Source organism: Bombyx mori, chromosome 22, assembly GCF_030269925.1.
Source record: "Bombyx mori chromosome 22, ASM3026992v2".
NCBI lineage: Eukaryota > Metazoa > Arthropoda > Insecta > Lepidoptera > Bombycidae > Bombyx > Bombyx mori.
The window spans coordinates 1810037-1831095 of record NC_085128.1 but is presented as its reverse complement, the minus strand read 5'-3'; the positions used below and the strand labels follow the sequence as shown (position 1 = coordinate 1831095).

The following is a 21059-nucleotide window of genomic DNA, read 5'->3' as shown; positions in this document are numbered from 1 at the left end:
GTATGCATTATATTGTGTGTCTTTCCGTACAAAACCAAAAAAAGTAGAGCCCCAAAGCAATTTCGGTCAATTTATTGTCAATATTCCTCCTGGTACACTTCCTACGAAGGTAACCCTAATCAAACATATGAAATGTCTACAGACATCGAATACGACCTCTCAATGAGTGAATATCAGAACAGAGTTTCAATGTGAAATTTGTCATTTAGGGCTTTCAATTCTGTTTTACTCTACGATTATAACATCTATACTGATACTGATTTTTGGCCTTTTTGTTTTAATTTTTAAAAATATAATTTTCGAAAACATTGTCGCTCTGTTGTGATACACATTTAATGACCCGGTTGTAGTACAAGTGAAGAAAGTAGGTCAGGTCGAATGAATCATAAAATTTTAGCGGCGATGTCATCAGGAAATGAGTTATAAAACGCGCAAAGGGAAATCTGTTTTGAAGATAGCTTTGGTTTCCCTTGTTTCACAAATATGAAAAAAATGAGTAATTATAAAGTCACGCTTTTGACTGTATTTTCGGAAAACCTTTATTTAGATGCATTTCGCAATATCTCGTGGGTGCTTGTTAAAACTAATTCTGCTGCGGATTAGTCATGCGGTTTGAAAGGTGGTGGGTGGTTTAATACAATTGCAACTTCGACCGTTTTTTTTTATTGCTTAGTTTTGTAGCTCACAGCCCATCTGGAGTGAAGTGGTTACTGGAGCCCATAGACTTCTATAACGTAAATGCGTCACCCACCTTGAGATATCAATCTCTCAGGCCTCAAGTGTAGTTACGACGGCTGCCCCACCGATCAAACCGAAACGCATTACCTACTGCTTCACGGCAGAAATAAGCAGGGTAGTGGTACCTACCCGCGCGGACTCACAAGAGGTTCTACCGTCAGTAATAACCACCTCATGTCTTGGTGGGTAACAGCGCTTACGTCATGATTTATCTACGGATAACCATTTAACATTAGATGGCTCTATAGCTATATAGTGATTTCGTTCATTGTCTGATATGGAAATTGGTAAGGTTTCTGATATGAAATTTTGTTAATCTTCTATCTAGTTTATTTAAATAAGAATCGTCCCCGATTACGAAGACAGTTCATACTGTGACCTAAAAAAACACCAATTGTACTAATTGGATTATAACTACTACATAGCTCTTGGTTCACTCAGTGCTGAATGGTGAGCACCATCACCAACATAGACATTAAGAGCAGACCAAGGTAGTAAAAGCGTGAGGGAAACAAAGTCGCTGAGATGGAACAGGCTCCAAGCCAACAAACCACCAAAGCTTCAGACATTTCTATCTTCGAAAATTGTAAAATGAGCATTGGCAAAATTGTAAAATGACATCATATTAAACAGTAAGATTAGTTTATATCAAGCGATAATAATCGAAGTAAAAGATCTTCTAGGATGTTTATTTGTAACTAAATAGTACGTGTAAGTAAATTTAACATAATCTTATTTGTGAATAGTAGAATTTAGATGAATTTAATGAAGAACACTAACATAAATAATTTATCAGGGCTTTTACGTCCGTCGGAGACGATTCTCTCTAATCCATGGGTGGTCCCCTTATAAATAATTACGATACATATCTTTTGATATATCTGGACGATTTGTTTGTCTGTTTTTTTATAGTTTAAGTAACTATTCGTGGTATCTTCGGAGCTACAATTCATATTTTGTTTAGAGGATTGTACATGACGATATATGCGTCTGTTTTTCAGAAGATACGAGTAAAATACTTCCTCTAGATATTTCTGCGTACGGTTTTAATTTTATTTAATTAATTAATTTAATTTTTAATTTTATATTAGTAGTTGAAATTTTTAATTTTAATAAATTTGATTCGGTATCATTTGATTTGATTTCATTTTTGTTTATTTTAATTTTTAATCAATCTGATAAATTGTAATTTTTATTTTATTGTATTTTGATTTAAATATTATGTAATTGTATGTGAAATTATGGGCTTAAGTCTACGAATACTTATTATTTATTCGTAGGCTTAAGTTGCCTGAAATAAACGCATTTTATTTTATTTCAGTTATCCATTATAATTTTGAATGGCTTTAACACGTGTAGTGTGGAGAGTGTATTTAAAAAAATATCTTTCATCATAATAATATTATGCAAAGATTTTTTGCATATTGTAATAAGCCAAAAAATATGTTATAATAAAACTTCATCGTAATTTATTGAATTTCAAATTTTCTTCGGAATTAAGAAAATAAATATATACCATGGCGGCAATATTTGACGCGTGATGCCTCATAATGGGGGTAATCACGGCATACCGCCTTTCAGATACTGTCACTCTTGACATTTCCTCTGATAACGTACCTCGCTAACAGGGCGGTGAAATAAACACGACAGCGAAACTTAATTGAAATTAAATACTTTTATCTCATGCTTCGAAGTCACTGTATTAATATTTTATATTATTAAGCAATCTTACTCTATCTTGAACTTGGGGTATCTTTTTATCTATATAAAAATGAATTGCTGTTCGTTAGTCTCGCTAAAACTCGAGAACGGCTGGACCGATTTGGCTAATTTTGGTCTTGAATTATTCGTAGAAGTCCAGAGAAGGTTTAAAAGTTAAATAAATATGAAAATGCTCGGAATTAAACAAAAATAACAATTTTGTTTTTCCTTTGATGTGTCCCCCGTCGGACGGATTCCTTTTGTTTGTTTTATGTTTATTTTATACGAAAGTTTAGGTCTTTTATTTATCGATTGAGGCACTACGAAGTCTGCCGGATCAGCTAATACATATATAAATTTCTTCTGTTTGTGTGTTTGTCACTGAACTCCTCCTAAACGGCTGGACCGATTTGAATGATTTTTTTTGTATTCGTTTGAGTGGTACTCTGGATGGCTTAGATTCACAAATCATCCCGGCAGATAGCGCTGCAGTTGGCATCTAGGTTATTTATCTATACTAAAACTAAACGGCCGCTTGAATAAGTTTTTGCAGGACAACGTCTTTCGGGTCCGCTAGTTTTAATTAAATTTTCATTTACATATCGCTCTTCCGTATCTAGGTATTTTATATAACAGTTTATATAAAACGTCGATAAATAAACATTTGCTAAAGTAACACATACGAACAGTGCAATCAATTTCAATTAAAGAAAGAAGTACGATATTTTTATCAAAAAAAAATTAACTTTTTTTTTCTACTTTGGCTGATAGTTCAGAGATACCATGTCAGCGTTACCGGGTTAGAATTTTAACTGGTGGTGGGACGTAGTGTAAGTCCATACGTGTGGGTACAACTACCCGGCTTATTTATGCCACGCAGCAAACATGGGTTACAATTTTAAGGACAAGTCAGCCTCTTATTAACACATGAGATTTCAACCTAATTATAACCGATCCTGCGGACCGAATTGTAAGCAGTCGGCGTCGTCCTAAACTCATCATTTCGGATCTTCCCGATTCACTAACCTCCGTACCTCAAGCACCGATCAACGTTCTCGTCACTCCCGTCGCTTGCGATGAAAGGTTCGGCGAGTAAACTAACCGACAAACACAGTCCACTGAGTTTCTCGCAGGATCTTCTCAATGGGTAGCGTTTCCGATCCGGTGATAGATTCTACGAAGCTTTTGCTAGGGCTAGTGTTAGCAACGTCCTCAGGTTAAAGCCCCGTGTGTTGTTACTAACCTTATACTCTTTGCTAATTACTATATTTTTACTTGTCAAAAGTGAAGTCAGTCGCACAATAAATGTCGTTGCAACCACACACAGTTTTTCTTTACGGATAGTACGCAAACTAAATTGAAACTTAATTACATCATTCATATTGGTCAAATTCGAGCGGATTTTTTTGAACATACAAGCTATCGAAAATGGACGCCGGTCAGTGAAAATATTGTTTTCCAGTAAGCCGTAAACCACATTCCAGTGATTTAAAGACAAATAATTTATACATAATTTATAAATATTACAATTTTATTCCGTTTTCTGGTTGGACGGTACTATGGATGAACTTTTGAATGTTTTAGAAGATACCGCTGCGCTCTTAAACAAAACTCAAATTAATTTAAAGAAATGTCCAAAGGCTAGATTGACAAGAGGTTATGTAGAAGCAAGAATCAAATGTATCGAAGAATATTGGACTACATTTAAGCAAACGCATCTACAATTGGTAAAAATAACACCGAAAGAACAAAGACAAAAGTTACCATATTTTCAAAATGAAGATTACCTTGTGTTCGAAGATTTGTATCTCGTCTTGTTAGCCGATTTAAAAGATCTTTTGCAATCTTTCACACAAGCAGCCGCGCCGAGTACTTTAACGTCCTCATCAAATAATTCTAAGATTATTGCGGATACCGAAAACGTTGTTCGGTTACCGAGAATCGAATTACCTAAATTCACTGGAAACTATGAAGATTGGCCTACGTTTCAAGACCTATTTACTTCCTTAGTGGATAAGAACCCGGCTTTAAGTGACGTACAAAAGTTACATTATCTTAAGAGTACAGTCAGCTGCGAGGCAGAAACATTATTGAAACCTGTTCAAGTCACGGAAAACAATTATAAAAAAGCATGGAATATTTTGAAGTCAAGGTATGGAAATAAAAGATTAATAATTAACTCAGTTTTGAAGAAATTATTTAATCAGAAGAAAATTAGTTCTCAGTCTGCAAATCAATTAAAAAATTTATTAGACGTCACGACAGATTGTTTGAATAATTTAGAAAATTTAAATATAGCTACGACCTCCTGGGATCCTATAATTATATTCCTTGTGATACAGAAGTTGGACCCGGAGTCCCACAAAGAATGGGAGCAGACAGCTTATTCAAAATCAGAGGACGAACTACCAACTTGGGAGAATTTAAAAGATTTCCTGCAGTCAAGATACCGTACCTTAGAACTTGTATTGTCCGTGTCAGGGACTTGTAGCAGCCGTGACAAACCTGTAAGAGAACGTTCACATTTAGTCACTGCCACAGCTACCACGTCACAGCCAAATGAAAGAACTTGCGTGCTCTGTAAAGAAAAACATACATTATGTCATTGTAAGAATTTTACCAAACTGCAACCTAAAGAAAGATCTGATTATGTCAAGACCAACAATCTGTGTTTTAACTGTTTGGTGCCTGGGCATTCTGCTTACCAGTGTAAGTTACAAATGTCCTGTCGCTTATGTAGAAGACGGCATCACACTCTTCTCCACCGCCATCAAGACTCGGCACAAACTGAGGAAAGAAATCAACCGAGTGCATCTCACCACGGGGTAGAAGAGAAAGAAGAGGTTATAAATAGCATGGTGGCGTCACATCACTGTACTAAACAAAGCACAGCACTACTAGCCACAGCGATGGTTTTAGCGAGGAACGAACATAACCAAACCGTTGTTCTTCGTGCGCTAGTAGACCAAGGTTCGCAGGCTTCATTTTTAAGCGAGAAGGCGGCTCAAATGCTCAAACTTACCAGGCAATCAGCGAGAGGAAGTATCATCGGGGTAGGATCTACTAGGACTAATGTTGATCCCGTGGTTCAACTTAAGATTGGCTCCCGCTGGAATCCAAGTTTCGAAATCAATATAAAAGCATATGTTATGAGTAAGCAGTTGACCACGAAGATCCCCTCCAAAGCTGTAACAGTCACACATTGGACACATCTAGAAGGACTCAACCTGGCAGATCCAGACTACTTCCAACCAGGTTCGATAGACTTACTTCTTGGTGTTAAAGAGTATGCACAGATTGTGCAACCAACACTTATTAAGGGCCCTCCAGGTTCTCCATGTGCCCAAGAAACCAACCTGGGGTGGATCCTCTTCGGAGAAATCGATAATAACCGTGAAAATGAATCATTTCTGGTCCTTCATCATCAAGTCCATATAGATCATATGTTGAAATCCCTCTGGGAAATTGACAATGATAAAAAGAGAATATTAACAAAGGAAGAAAAGCTATGTGAAACAATATATGAAAGCACACATACGAGAAATAGTGAAGGAAGATATCTAGTAAGGCTGCCATTTAATACAAAGAATCCAATTTCGACTGAAGGAAATACGAAAGAAATAGCTAGAAAGAGGTTACTTCATCTAGAAAGAAGATTTAAGAAAGAAATTAAACTGAAAGAAGATTATACAAAGGTCATGCAAGAATACATAAAAGCTAACTACATGGAAGAAATACCTAAGAATGAAATAAATGAGAGAAAATCAGTATACTTACCTCATCACGCCGTGGTACACGCAGACAGAGAAACTTCTAAGACACGCGTAGTATTTGATGCTTCAGCGAAGGGCTCTAACTGCGTTTCTCTAAACGATGAATTGCTTGTAGGTCCGCAACTGCAAGAGGACTTAAGGAACATACTTATGAGATCGAGATTACATCGTGTTTGCTATGCAAGTGATATACAAAAGATGTACCTGCAAATATTACTTTATGAAGAAGACGCCGATCGATATCAACGCCTTTTGTGGAGAGAGAATGATACAGACCCTATTAAAGAATATCGTATGCTTCGTGTTACATTTGGTACAGCGGCGGCTCCTCACCTGGCTGTAAGAACGCTTCACCAGGTAGCTGACGATGAGGGTCGAAATCATCCAATGGCTGTTCGAATTATTAAAGAAGATTTTTACATGGACGATCTAATGTCGGGGGAGAGCAGTGCTCCTGAAGCCATAAAGAGAGCACAAGAAGTAGATAATATTCTACAGAAAGGTGGATTTGTATTATCAAAATGGTCATCCAATTCTGCTGAATTTTTGAAATCTATAGAACCAAACAACCGTACATCTCGAGCACAATTGGATTTTAAATTGGATGGAAATGTACAAGCCCTAGGTTTGATCTGGAACCTGGGCACAGATCAGTTTCAGTACAAAGTTAACTTACCAGCAAGGTCAAGCAGTATTACAAAGAGAGGCATACTATCTGATATTCAAAGACTTTTTGACCCACTGGGATGGATCGCCCCTAGCTTAATTTTGGCTAAGATACTCATACAAAGGCTATGGCTAGAACCGATTGGCTGGGATGACGAGATTAACCAATCGCTGTTACACGATTGGTTGACAATTAGAGAAGACTTTGAACATGTAAAAGAGATAGGTATTCCAAGATGGCTAAACACAGTAAGCACACAGATGGAAAACATCGAGGTTCATGGTTTCAGCGATGCTTCCATGAAAGCCTATGCTGCGGTAGCTTACATTCGTGTGAAGAGGGAAGATGGTTCAGTATTCACCAATCTATTAGCTGCCCGTACTAGAGTGGCACCACTCCGTACCGTGTCTCTACCACGCCTGGAGTTATGTGGGGCGCTGTTATTAGCAAAGTTACTTAAGCAAATAGAAAATGCAATGCGTATACCCACTTCTAACATCTATGCATGGACAGACTCATCAATTGTTCTTGCATGGCTATCTGGTGATCCTCATAGATGGAAGACATTCGTGGCGAACCGGGTCGTAGAAATTGTAGAGAATGTAAACACACATCGATGGTTCCATGTAGCTTCCGAAGAGAATCCTGCAGACATCGGGTCGCGAGGCATGCTGCTGGTGAACTTGAAACAGAGAGAGTTGTGGTGGACAGGGCCCAAGTGGTTATTCAAAAAAGAAATAATATACAGTAAGCCAGGAATAACGGAAACAGAATTAGAAATGAAACCAATAAAATTAAATATTTACCACAATGCAGAAGAATTAAAACCTTTAACCGCTCAGCTTGAAGATTTTGATACGTTACCAGAATTACTAAAAACTATTATTTACTGTAAAAGATTTCTAAGATACAAAAGTAATTTAAGTACGAGCAAGGAAATAACTACACAAGAATTTGAAGAGGCGCTTATCACATGCATTAAGTTAGTACAACAAGAATTCAAAGAAGAAATATATTGGATAAGAGATAAGAAACAAGTTAGAAGAAAAAGTAAATTACGATCGCTAAACCCATACCTGGATGAGAATCATATCATCAGGGTGGGCGGTCGCCTTAAACATACTAACTTACCTGATGACCGAAAACACCTAATTATTCTTGGAAATGACAACACCCTAGTACACTTGATCGTTGCTGACGCCCATATCAAGACACTACATGGAGGGATTCAGTTAATGCTATGTTATCTCAGATCAAAATATTGGATCTTAAGGGCAAGATCAATAACAAAATTATGTCGTTTGCCGGTGGATTCCACTCGGTGAAAAGTCATCTTGTAATTTTGTCAAGATTCTCTACCAATGTCACTGTAGCAATATTATACTAAGTCGCAAGTTAAGCATATTGTATTATGATGTCTAGTATTTAAGCAACCTTTATTTCGTTTTGTAGAATATTGTTTTGAAGTCACCTTGACGTTGTAATTAGTGCAATAGATTTAGAAAGAACTTAGTAGTCCTTTGGTGGGCGGTATGTTGTTACTAACCTTATACTCTTTGCTAATTACTATATTTTTACTTGTCAAAAGTGAAGTCAGTCGCACAATAAATGTCGTTGCAACCACACACAGTTTTTCTTTACGGATAGTACGCAAACTAAATTGAAACTTAATTACATCATTCATATTGTTTTTTTTTTTTTTTTTTTTTTTTTTTTTTTTTTTTTTTTTTTTTTTTTTTTTTTTTTTTTTTTTTTTTTTTTGTGGTTGCACAATTCTATACGTACAAACCTATTCAGTCAAAATCAACATTCAAGATTTGCATAAATACTAATACATATATGATTGTGACAATCCTCACCACTTTTTGATATTCAGATCATTCTCAGTTTCAACTCAGCTCAGCTTTCATAACATGTAGTTTAATACTAAAGAAAACTTGTTAATCCATAAATTAGGCTTTATTTACTACTTGCTCGGTTACGCTGGCATAGCTTCTCAAGGCTCCCAGCTTAGGGCTTAGGCGGCTGGCGACATTAACCTTTCGTTGTTTATGAGATTTTTTGTGATTCCCAAAAACATTAACCGAGTTAAACATTCAAAAAGGTTTTTTTTTGTTGCAAGGTAGAGCGAACGAGCTCTCTACTCACCTGATGGTAAATAATGGAATGAACGTCATTACGTGATTGACCCCACCCACCTTGAGATATGAGGTCGACGTCTCAATTGAATTGAAGATTATGCTTATCCTAGCCTTGCTGTAAAAATTGTTTCCGAAATAGGCGGGATGGTAACGTTCAACTGATCGGGCTTACAATATCCACCATATCTCATCAGTACCTAAATCATAACTATTATGGTGTTAGAAATTACCAGTCTCACAGCGTTTCCAACACCCTGCACGACCGTAATCTTCAAACCAGTTCTGTGAACGAATTCACAAACAAAAAGCTACATGTACAAAAAGAACGCGGGCCAAATGCGATTTAGATTTATTCCCCTCAGCCGTTTCTCTTTTTTGTTTCGTCTCATCATTGTTAGTTCGGAGACAATGGTCTTGGCATTGTCATATCCTGGATTTATCATTCTAACACCATAAACGGAAGAGCGATATGCGTTTATAATGTAGAATCATGGGCTTTTAGAACTATAAATGTTGGTATCAGCTATGTAGTGCCAGTTACACGTGATGCGCATTGCTAAAGATCAATCGTTCTTTGAAATATTTTGTTTTGTTTAGTTAAACATTCTTCTTTATAAGCGTCACTTTTGCTTGATTTATATATCCGAAGTGCAATGAATATCGAAATAATGTGGATTATATTCGCGCATTTGTTCCAATAAAATGAGGTACTTAAAAACGTTGTACAGTTATTAGTACTCTGATTGAAATATTTGACATGATCCAATCAACTATTAATTTTTATAACAGCACTAGACACCAAAGCGAAGTTCATCCACACTACCCAGAACTACTGCATTCAAGCAAAGTGAGTTCCAGAGATAATTTTTTTTTTGGCTAATTTACATCTGGTTTTGGGTTGAACTTTCCTTCGTGGTATTTTCTGAGCGCTACGACATACTCTTCTTCAATCGAATCTGAGGAGAGTCCTGAGTGGTAGGCAGCGGCTTGCCTATGTCTCTGGTATGGCTGAGCGACGGTGACCATCAGGTGCGTATCTCGTTCGTATACCAAGGCAACAAAAATATAACTCGAAATTGTGCACGATTTCATAATTTTTAATACGCTTTTATTAGCTTCAGATGTATGTTAGTATGTAACGGAATCTTTGAACATGATTTTGACCCCCTTCAAAACGTCGGATTAACTCGAAATTTGGCATACTTATTAAAGATCGATGAAAATTCAATATTTAAAAAAAATTTAAAAAATTGAAATTCAACTAAAAATGAGAAATAAATAATATATCGTTTAAAAAAACTAAAAAAATACGCTGTTATAGAAAATCCAACTAAAAGATAGAAAATAAACTTTAATAAATTTGTATTAAATTTGTTAGAAAAATATATTTTATTGTAAAAAGGCGTGGGGTGCTTTTGAGGATATTATCAAAATAACCCTTCTACCTATATCTGTTCATAAAATATTTATAACCACTGATACCATGCACCCCACGCATTTTTTACAATAAAATCATTTTTCTTACAATATTTTTAAATCAAATTTATTAAAATTTATTTATTACATAGATAGAAGAACAAGCTAACGACCAACCGTTTGATAAGTCGTTACCACAAATATTAATAAAAATTTTGGCATGAGATCGAAGCCTCATTTGTATTGTCCAAAAACTGACCTCACTCTTCAAAACGGAAATCTTGATTGACATGATTCGCGGCAGTAATAGTGATACCCATGCTGACGCCCTATCAGGGAACCTTTGACAAAATTATATTTTAGAGCTTAGATATTTATTAAACGATTATATTCCTTCATAGTGGAAGTCGATCATATATATCTCCTTACAAATATTGAAAAATATTTTCGGGATTTGAACATCGAGTCCTTTTATTTCGTATGTAGATAAAGTAGCATTCACCTGAACTATATACTAATATATTTTTCAATAAGTTTTATAAAGACGTGTAAAAAGCCGGTTGGTTCATCAATTGGTCACTTCTCAAGACAAGCGGCAACATTAGCATGCTTTACATGGATTTCTAAAACCGCTTAACATCAGACAGCCATACCTTCGACTGTCCATGTCAATAACACGTGTCAACCATAATAGACCCAACCATCAATTGGACGACCTCGATGACAATTCCGCCTCAACGCGTTTCGGTAATATAAACATCGCGTCCGCAAATAACACGGATCGTGTCAATATTTTGAAACATAAAACCCCGAATCCTGACAAAACAGAGCAAGGTTATTTAAAAAAACAAAAAAACTGCATGGGGGAGGGTGTTTGTCCGGGCCAAGTTTATGGCCGGGGACGGATGGCGGCACTCCGGTATCTAGGCGCCTCACGCATTAGACCGTCCGATACCAGCATCGAATCCAAAACATTAACGAAACATTAAAATGTTTTAGCATCACATAAATAACAGCATAAAGGAGCCGATGAATTCACGTTTATCCACTACGAATTTTATTACTCGTGGACCTTCAGATTTCTATAACTCTTTTTTTTATTTCGTAACACAACGATACGACTTCGCTGTAAACGTATTCCGCTCAAACGTAAATCAAACTATAATTTTAAGTGCTTTGTAATACCGTAAAATATACTTAAATTGTGACAGTGTGAATGGGGAATGCCTTGTAAATTGATACAAAGCGATTTCGAATCACCCTCGTGACGATTTGGCCCACGCGCTGCGTCCAGCCGCGGCGCACAATACTTTGGGAGTGATTCGAAGGACGCTAAGGAATAATGATATAGGTCCCTAAGGACCGGTACAATGGGCCTGGCATAATAATAGTTGTAGATTTGAAAGTGATTTGAATATGAATGGCTCCCTCCCGCGAGCCACACTCGTAATAACAAATATGAAGTGTTGCTTTTATTCCGACCCCAGATGAATTTGACTTCGGTATAACGAATTGTGCATAGTTTTTAGTGATTATACAATATATTATTATTCTAGAAATTGCATGTTTCGATTTGATGTAATAGGATGTTGGGTTTATTTGTTTACATCCCACGACTGTTATTATAGGTTTGGTAGGAAAATATAATATAATTATGAAGTATTGATATATAATTATATCAAGACAAATTTCTTCTTTATCATCAAGTTTTGATTTATAGGAAGCTAGCCGCTGCATTTAAATATTAATAAATAATAAATTATTAAAATTATTAGCGGTAGTAGGTAGCGGCATTCGCATTGTAATGTAATTCTTTAACATCAAGTTGGCCGTGAGTTCACTCATCTATGCAATAATAAATAAAAAATGGAGGTCGATGTTTCAATTTTGTCGTTATTATCTTACTTTACGGACAAGATATTTTTCCTTCATCGTTGATGTCTTACGTGGTGTAGCAATCATATATGTATTATGAATAGCTTAAAAGAATTAGTAGCTTTCCTTGACTGAGCCATGAAATATGTGAAAGCATTCATAACAATTACTTTACGATATATTAGATTTTTTTTTATTGCCCTTGTAGGGAGATAAATAAATAAATAAATATTTACTAACAATCACGCAATGAACATACGGTCCACCTGATGGTGAGTGGTTACCGTCGCCCATGGACTTCAGCAATGCCAAGGACAGAGCCAAGCCACTGCCTACGGCTTAATACTCTCCACAAGCCTCGTTTGAAGAAAGACATGTTATAGCGCTCGGGAAACACCTTCTTAAAATTTTTAAAATTTCTATTAAAATTTCTATTTTCTTCAAATTTCTATGAAATGAACTTCTCCCTTCGATTTTTGCTTAACGCTGTGGTATTTTATTATTCAAATTAGGTATTTGTCGGTAACCATTTACTATCAAGCAGACAGTATGGTCGTCAACGTCTGACTTCTAAACGAACGCGAAAATCAAGTTTTTATCACTGAACAACTTTTTGTGCGGTGTCATGTTCGGTGCACTAATAAAACACGTGTTTATACTGACATAGGTATGGCCGGCACGCTACGTCTATAGACGCGAGTCACATATGTTGCCGTTTCCATATGCAAATTGCATTCCCCCCCCCTCCGTTTTTTTATGTGTTTGTTTTGGTAGCCCGAATCTTGGCATACATTCGCGCTGATTTATGTCCGGCCACGGTGAGGGTGGTAAATTACATTTCATTTTTAATCATGGCCAGTGGACGGGTGTTGCTGTCGTCTGAATTGGATGTGTATATTCATGGGAACACATAGTTACTATTCAGAATCGAAAATGAAACATATTGATATTCTTCGGCGGAAAATAATGCTAGCATTTTGTTATGCACAAATCAAAGGCAAAGAAGGTAGCAGAAAAGTCGTTTTAGTTTTTTTTCAGTACCTAATCGTTGATAGCTTCTTCTAAGCTTCCAACTTCTTCTATTCCAACTACGCGCGCGTGGATAGGTGAACTCATTTAACTCAACCAGAGAGAACTTGCTAACACCAGCCTTAGCATGAGCAGTGTTTTGCAGAATCTACCACTGGATCAAAACCGCGACCCACTGAGAAGATCCTGAGACAAACTCACTGTGTTGTATCTATGGGAGACCTGATGTGTGTATAGTTAGTCTATATTTCGAGATAAAAAATAAACAATAATTTTATTCCGCTACACGCTCCAAATAAAGGATTAAAAAAAATTGGTAGATCATATTATAGATAAACAATTATACGAAAACTATTTTGTCGTGTCTATTAAATCTAAGCTTTTAACTAATGATAAACTGCCAATTATCCAATTAATTGACACTCCAACTGCGATTCCAAAACATTAGTCAACTCGATTAATTTCAACCGATGCATATGACGAGCCATCAACCGGAATTCCGCGTCCGTAACACGGAACCGGCCAACATATTCGGAAGTGTATTAGAACCGCGTCGAGCTTAACCGGCATGTCGCGGTATCAAAACTCACGTCACTCCGATACGCGTGACAACGCAATTTACGTTTACGTTACGTACCGGCGTCACGTAGTTACGTAGCGTTCGATTTTGTACTCTGAAGATTAGTTTTAGCGAGAACAAGATTTTGTTTTTCGAACTTTTAAACCGTGAATGTTTCGGGTAGTGACCCTGCGTTGTCGGGTATGGCGCACTCTGAGCAACGGGATATGGCGCACTCTGAGCAACTGGGTATGGCGCACTCTGAGCACCCGGGTATGGTAGACCCTGAGTTGTCGGGTATGGCGCACCCTGCGTTGTCGGGTATGGCGCACCCCTAGTTGTCGGGTATAGCGGACTGTATTTTATGTTAGGTCGTTGGCTAGGTACCTCAAGCACCGGTCACCGTCCTCGCCGAACCCATCACTTGCGACAAAGGGCTTGGCGAGAAAATTAACCCACAGACACAGCCCACTAAGCTTCTCGCCAGATCTTCCTAGTGCGTCGCGTTTCGATGGTAGATACTGCGAAGCACTGCTTTTTCTAGGGACAGTTTTAGCGACACCTCCGGTTTGAGCCCTGAGAGCTCACCTACACGCTGACATAACCTCTCAAGGCTATCAGCATAGGTAGGAAAAAAAAACTGTCGTTCTACCACAAATTTTATGCCAAGCCGAGGCTCAATAATAGGGTCGATAAAAAGAACGTAGCCATTAAAGTTTATAAATATTTTAAGGTTGGAAGCAATTAAATAATCTAATTAAGAAGTATCAGTAAAAAAAACTAAATAAGAATTTTGGGTGCTTACATTAGTCCCAAAACCCTTACTAAATTGAAAGGTAAACGAAGAATATCCACCTCATCTAATAGGATTATTCACGCTCCATTTTCACGGCGTGTCAGAAAGGGTTTCTAAGGTACTTGTCAACTGCACAGCCAAGATGTCAGTGCACGTTATGATTCAATATCAGAAAAAGCATGAGGAAGTTTACCGCAAATTTCCGCCTAAATGAAATGACGTGACATGGCGTTACATGACGCGTGATAGCCCATTGTTAATGCTTCTGAATTTTACTGTTCGATGCAAAACAGTAAGATTAAATAATATTTAATGTATTATTTACGTAGAATTACAACAACTTCAGAAAAAAAAGTTATTTTTTCAGTGATGTGTTTTAATTGAAGAAAATTACTCGTTCGCCCTAACGACGAGGTGACATTACACATGTGATAGATTTAGCTTGTTAGTAGTTTCCTAATAACTAGAAAGTTTTTTTAATTGTTATAAAATGTTATTACTGTTATACACATACAGGCAAACTTTTTTATTAATGAGGGATTACTCGTTCCCCAGAGGTCTTTCCAGTTTCACCAGGACAGGTGGGCGAGCAAAGGCTTAGCCAGGAGAGGTGGGATTTGCTAACAGCGGCCCGGGTGCCTCTAAAGGAGAATGAGTCTACTATCGGATCGATCGAAATCGATAGGAAAACTAGCATACGACCTATCTGACGGTCAGTCAGGGACACAGTCAAACCACTGAATTTTTTTTTTGAGGGCTCTTCTTAAGGCTTGTTTGAAGAAAGACATATCTTAGCGTTTAGATTACACAATTGGAGAGTGGATGATACCTGACAAAAATATCTCTGGAAACACATCGGGATGAAGGAGTAGTAGCAGAGTTAGAGCATCCATACTATGTAGTATGGGTAAGCTCTGCTCGGATTGTGGACGGTGCGATAGTAAAAGGAGATGAGATTATCGTAAACAACGACCTAGATTATTTGTGTCTCACCGCATGAAAGACCCAATAGTGACACAACGTAACGAGTGATTAATTTAGTAACGTTCAAGCGGTGATAAGCTTTACAAGATACAAGTTAAAATATTTCAATTAGGAAAAACGAAAATGCTTCATATTGCTGCCGCAAATTGCTGTTGCTCGCATGACGTGACGTGTACTGTTACGTGACAGCTTGTTGATTACCAACACGTCATATCTGTAACTAGCTCGCGAGTGCTCGGAATGATAATTCAGTTTCATGGAATATACTTTCTTTGTCTCACAAAAGAGATAATCTTGTTTGGAGGAAGGATCAAATTAATTTCGATTCCTCTGAAGATTATCTATCCAAATTTCAAATGGTTTAAAATGTTTAGTTTTCAGAGGTAGCGACAAAAAGAAATTCACCCACTGGGCGGGTGATATTGGTCTGTGGACCGACGGTCCATCGTGGTATTGTTCATTGTTGTTATAACTGAACTTGTATATAAATGTATGTAAACTCATCTTGGGAATGTCGATTCTCCCTTACTTCTTTACCACATCTTCACAAACGAACTCCACAATAACAACGCGTTATAAAAATTTATCTGGAAAAAAAGCTAATTTTTCAGAATAACTGGTGGAAGAATACATTGAAAGCTCACACGACTTGAAGTCGTCGTGGACTAAGTGGATAAGACGTCCGGTGCATTTGTGTTGAGCGATGCACCGGTGTTGAAATCCCAGATTACTAATGCGTAATAATGAAATACGTACATACCCAATCAATGTTCACGATTGACTTCTACGGTGAAGGAATAAAATCGTGTAATAAAAATCAAACCCGCAAAATTATAGTTTGCGTAATTACTAGTGGTCTGACCTCTTGTGAGTCCGCACGGGTAGGTACCACCACCCTGCCTATTTCTGTCGTGAAGCAGTAATGCGTTTTGTCTATAGGCTTCAGTAATCACTTAACACCAGGTAGGCTGTGAGCTCATCGACACGCCAAAGCAATAAAAAATAGGTATCATACCCTGACTATTTCTGCCGCGAAATGCCGCATTCCAGTTTGAAAGGGGGGGGACGTTCTCTCTTCGAATGTTCTCTTGATGTCTAATCTTCCTACTTTATGTGTAAATGCTACGTTTAAAGTTATTTGTGTAATATATTTTACCGGGTATTTCGTTCTGTTTGCTTTAATTTCGAGAATCAAGTAGTTGCTTATAACCAAATTGAATGTACTTTGCAATTTCCCCTTCCCTCGGTAATTTGGTCGAAATTCAATTAAGCCTGTATCTGCATTCGATATCACTGTACAAATGTAATATCAGCCGTATCGATAAATTACCACTCCTGATATCAGATATCAGTTAGGAACACATGCGAAAGTATTAGATAATCCGTTCGCTACTGTTGTCGTTAAGTATTAATAATTTTTGGGCTCGTGTTCAAAATATGTCGATAACCTGAATATGAAGTGGTTCGCATATTTTTTCATATTCAGTGGAATAATTTAATATAAGTTCTAGTTACAATAGCTTGCTTGTAGATAATTTTTTTCATTTACCGGGATTTATGCAGAAACCATTCCATTGTCATGCTTTATCTTATTGAAACAAGAGATTAAAAAAAAACTGTAGTGATCTCCAAGTCTATTTCACCAAATGACTCATTTTCAATTTATTAAAAAAAATACATTATTTATAATTCAGTACTTTAACGTCCACGAGCCATATTACACTTATGGCCCTTCTACGAGTATATGTTAATAACGCTGCGGTTTGTAGAAAGATTATGTACTCAGGAATAAATCAAACTGGCATCTCAATATAGGGTACAAGTGATATTAGAAAACTATATTCAAGTCTCTGTTCGGCTCGTAAGTTTATTTTATGCGCAGTCTCTTCCTTGAATCGTATTCCTCAATGCTGAAGGTCGTGGCCAATCTTCTGTATCGCTTTCTCTTGCACGATCTGCATGGCGAATAGTCCAAGAGAATCTTAGACTGGTTTGATGATGTATGATTTATCTTTTTAATCTGGCCTCATTAACGTAATAGTCAACCGGTTTTTTTTAAATTACCAACATAAATAATCATCGAGCCCAAAATCTGGCATCAGGTGGAGTTGGTGGTGACAGAAGATGATTGCAAAAATCTACCTTAAAACAAAAGCACAAAGTTTCTATTTTATTAGATAGCGGCTGTATCATCCGTCAAATTCGAATTGATTCTCTCCGCTCCGCAGTAGAAACAAGCCGGATAGAGTGGTACCTGCTTGTGCTATCTCACAACATACCCTTTTTATTCATTGGGCTACACAATGACTTCAACTTTATTAGCATCGCGGGCTGACTAAAACTTAACTTCAACTGATGGGTTGAAAAAGTTATAAGCTTCAAAATCATATTTTGGTTAAGGCACATTATCTGCATGTTCATCTGAAGTGACGTCACCATTATTAAACTTAACAAAAAGTAAGTTCAGCAAATTGAATTCACACAATTATCCTGTTTCAAGTTAAATCAATAACGTTCTTGTGTTCGTTACTATCTTTTCAACGCGTCTCTTAAAGGCTTGACGAACTCATTATAAAGTTGGTAAAGTCGATAATACGGTGTGTTGTAAGTCATAAAATATAGCGGTCAACGAAAGAGCTTTTTATTTTTATACTTTTAGATGGGTTAGATGGGTTGAGTGTTTTGAGAGAGCAGATTTTTATCTCAAAAGAATCAGGCTTTCTAGTTGGATGAGTGGATGAGCAATTAAATGATGCAATTGAAATTGGGCTCATGCTTCAAGGTACGAAGTATGTAATAACACTTAAGGAGCGTAGGTTTTTGTGGCTACCGGAAACCTTGGACCAGTGCATGATGTATTTTTTATAATAATATTTTGTCTCCTAAAGCCCGAACAATTATCTCCTCTTTTGACTTAAAGTGACCACGCCAATATTACACGCTAACACACTAGCGTACTAAATCATTCATTAAATTGATACCATGAAATTGTATTTTTATCTGATCTCTTTTTACATTTTATAGTAAATACGTTTACATTGACAGACGAGGATTAATAGCGAAGGTCGATGACAGCTCCGGATATTCTTCTGTCGTGTGCCTCCCATGCCCTTACAAGACTAGAATAATTAGATAGACCTCAAGGAATCAACAAGGAAATAACACAAGAGCCTCACAATTCTATACAACAAAATTGGGCTGTTCTAAGACAAAAATGGGAGATATTTGAGGTAGAGAAACAGTAACCAGATTTTCTAAGATTTTTGATTCCGACACGTGGACAATTTACCGCCCAGGTGACTGGATTTGAGATCAAAAGTCATCAATATCGGTCCTTCGATAATCATTCGCTTATGCTGTAGTCAAAGTCATCAGTTTTTAGACCCCTTGATTGTTAAAGTCCTGTGTATTTTGCAATGATCAACCAATTTTCATTTGGACCAGGCCGAACGGGTTTCTCACGGTCGAATGCAAGGGTTCCGTCGCTAATTAATTGAAGGCGACTTTTCATTTGTCGATTGAACGAAGCGTGCCCCGCCGCGGGGGGAAGGGGCGACTCCCTGTACGTACGTGGATTTTTATGTTTTATTTGAGCTCATAGTTTTAATTGTTTGTCGCGTGCGCCAAGTGCTAAATGCTTTTTTAATTGGGAGTATTTTTTTTGTTCGAGTGTGTACGTGGGTGTTTGTTTGAAATTAATTTGGAATATTAATAGGTTATATAAAAGTTAAATTGCGAATTTCGTTTGTAAGTTTTGCTATGTCCATCCTGTCACGAAGAATAACTTGAAATCTCAAGGTAAATGGTATTCACGTTACTCTTACCACTTAACATCAGGTGGGCTGTGAGCTCATCAACCCATCTAAGGAACAAAAAAAAAACAAATCGGCGAGACTCTCCGAATATCGTTTTTTGGGAATTTGAATACATATAATGTATGTAAACTTCTAGAAATATCGTTAGCGCGTGTCAGATATTTTAACCAGGCTCTTTCCGTTGCGTGATAACCAACGCTGACCCCCAAAAAAAAGAAAATTCGTGACGGGTTCAAACTTATACGCCAATTAATTGAAAACAAACAATATTAGTGCTTCTATTTTTATAAAAAAATAGAGGTACGAACTCCTCTCCTTTTTCTCCATCTTATCCCACTAGGTGGGGTCTGCACAGCGAGTTTTTCTCTTCCATTCTCTTCTATCAGCCGTCATCTCAACAGTCACTCCTCTCTCTCTCTCTCATATCGTCATTCACACACTCCATCCATGTCTTTTTTGGTGGACCTCTTCCCCCTCTACCTTGCATTCCCATTTCCATACATCTCCTAGTCACCTGCATCTTCTCTCTACGCATCACACGTCCGTACCACGCTAACCGTCCTAACGGTACGAGCTACCGAAAAATATTAATTTGTTACAGTGAACCTACTTTTGACCGACGAAACCACAATGTTAAATAATTGCAGACCCCGAAATTTGTTTTTACTTGAAAACGGTAGCCGAAATATTGTATTACGTTCATTAATCTAAAATTATTTTATACCTGAAACAAACAAACTAGATGTAAATTTAATTTGAACGTAGATACGTACGTGGCCCAAACATTTTTACATACTAAATGAATTAAGCTTGGTGGTCGCCGTGGCTGAGAATGTTCCGCAGGCACTATGCATAAAGTAAGCATAAATATCAAGAGCTCTATCGATAAGGTAGCTGTCGTATTGAATAAGTTGAAACAGCAACTTGGCAACGCTAGGCAGTGGCATTGCTGAAGTCCATGGGCGACGGTAACTACTCACCATCAGATGGGCCGTATGCTCGTCAACAAGGGCAATAAAAAAAGCTGCAGTGTAACGATTGAAGGATCAGGTTCTGGTATTAGGAATAAAATGAATAGAATAAAATGACTTTTTTATCAAAATTCGAGAAACGTTTTGATAAATTTCCAAATGAATTATACATTTCTTTTAAATAAGGTACTATAGTTTATAACGTTCTTGCTTGTAAATGATACCTCAAAATTGGCTATGTTCATGCTGCTTCAGGCGAGACTTTCATGCATGAGCTCGGGAGACAGGACTCCAAATGCTAAATAAAACAAAGATGTGCCGTCGTGGAGCTATCTATCACTTTGAGAAGGCGGCACGACTTGAGAACCTCTTGTCGTGGCCGCTGGAAATTACATACCCGACCCTGTAGACCGAATGGTAAACAGTTGATGTCGCCCAAAACACGTCATTACGGATCCTCCCGATTCACTAACGGTGCTTTTAGGTACCACAAGCACTGGTCACCGTCGTCGTCGAACCCGTTGCTTGCGACGAAGGGGTTGGCGAGAGCATTAACCAACAGACACAGCCCACTGAGTTTCTCGCCAGATTTTC

General features: G+C 37.3%; 2 protein-coding genes across 3 annotated transcripts in view; one reads left to right on the top strand and one right to left on the bottom strand.

Moving 5' to 3' along the window:
- The window catches only part of LOC101743390 (netrin receptor UNC5C), a 183008-nt gene that overhangs the window by 120701 nt on the left and 41248 nt on the right, over positions 1–21059 (bottom strand). The gene's annotated exons all lie outside the window — the stretch shown is intronic.
- Positions 3868–14237, top strand: LOC119630227 (uncharacterized). Its single transcript, XM_062675087.1, has 4 exons — positions 3868–3877; positions 4738–7929; positions 9810–9867; positions 14084–14237. Exons 1-4 carry the CDS (start codon positions 3868–3870, stop codon positions 14235–14237), a joined length of 3414 nt encoding a protein of 1137 aa, XP_062531071.1.

Excerpts from the sequence above, each read along its gene's own strand:
- LOC119630227 (XM_062675087.1), top strand. Across the intron at positions 7,930-9,809 it reads GAAACAAGTTAGAAGAAAAA|CACTAGACACCAAAGCGAAG; the intron begins GTAAATTACGAT and ends TTTTTATAACAG. Across the intron at positions 9,868-14,083 it reads AACTACTGCATTCAAGCAAA|TGACCCTGCGTTGTCGGGTA; the intron begins GTGAGTTCCAGA and ends TGTTTCGGGTAG.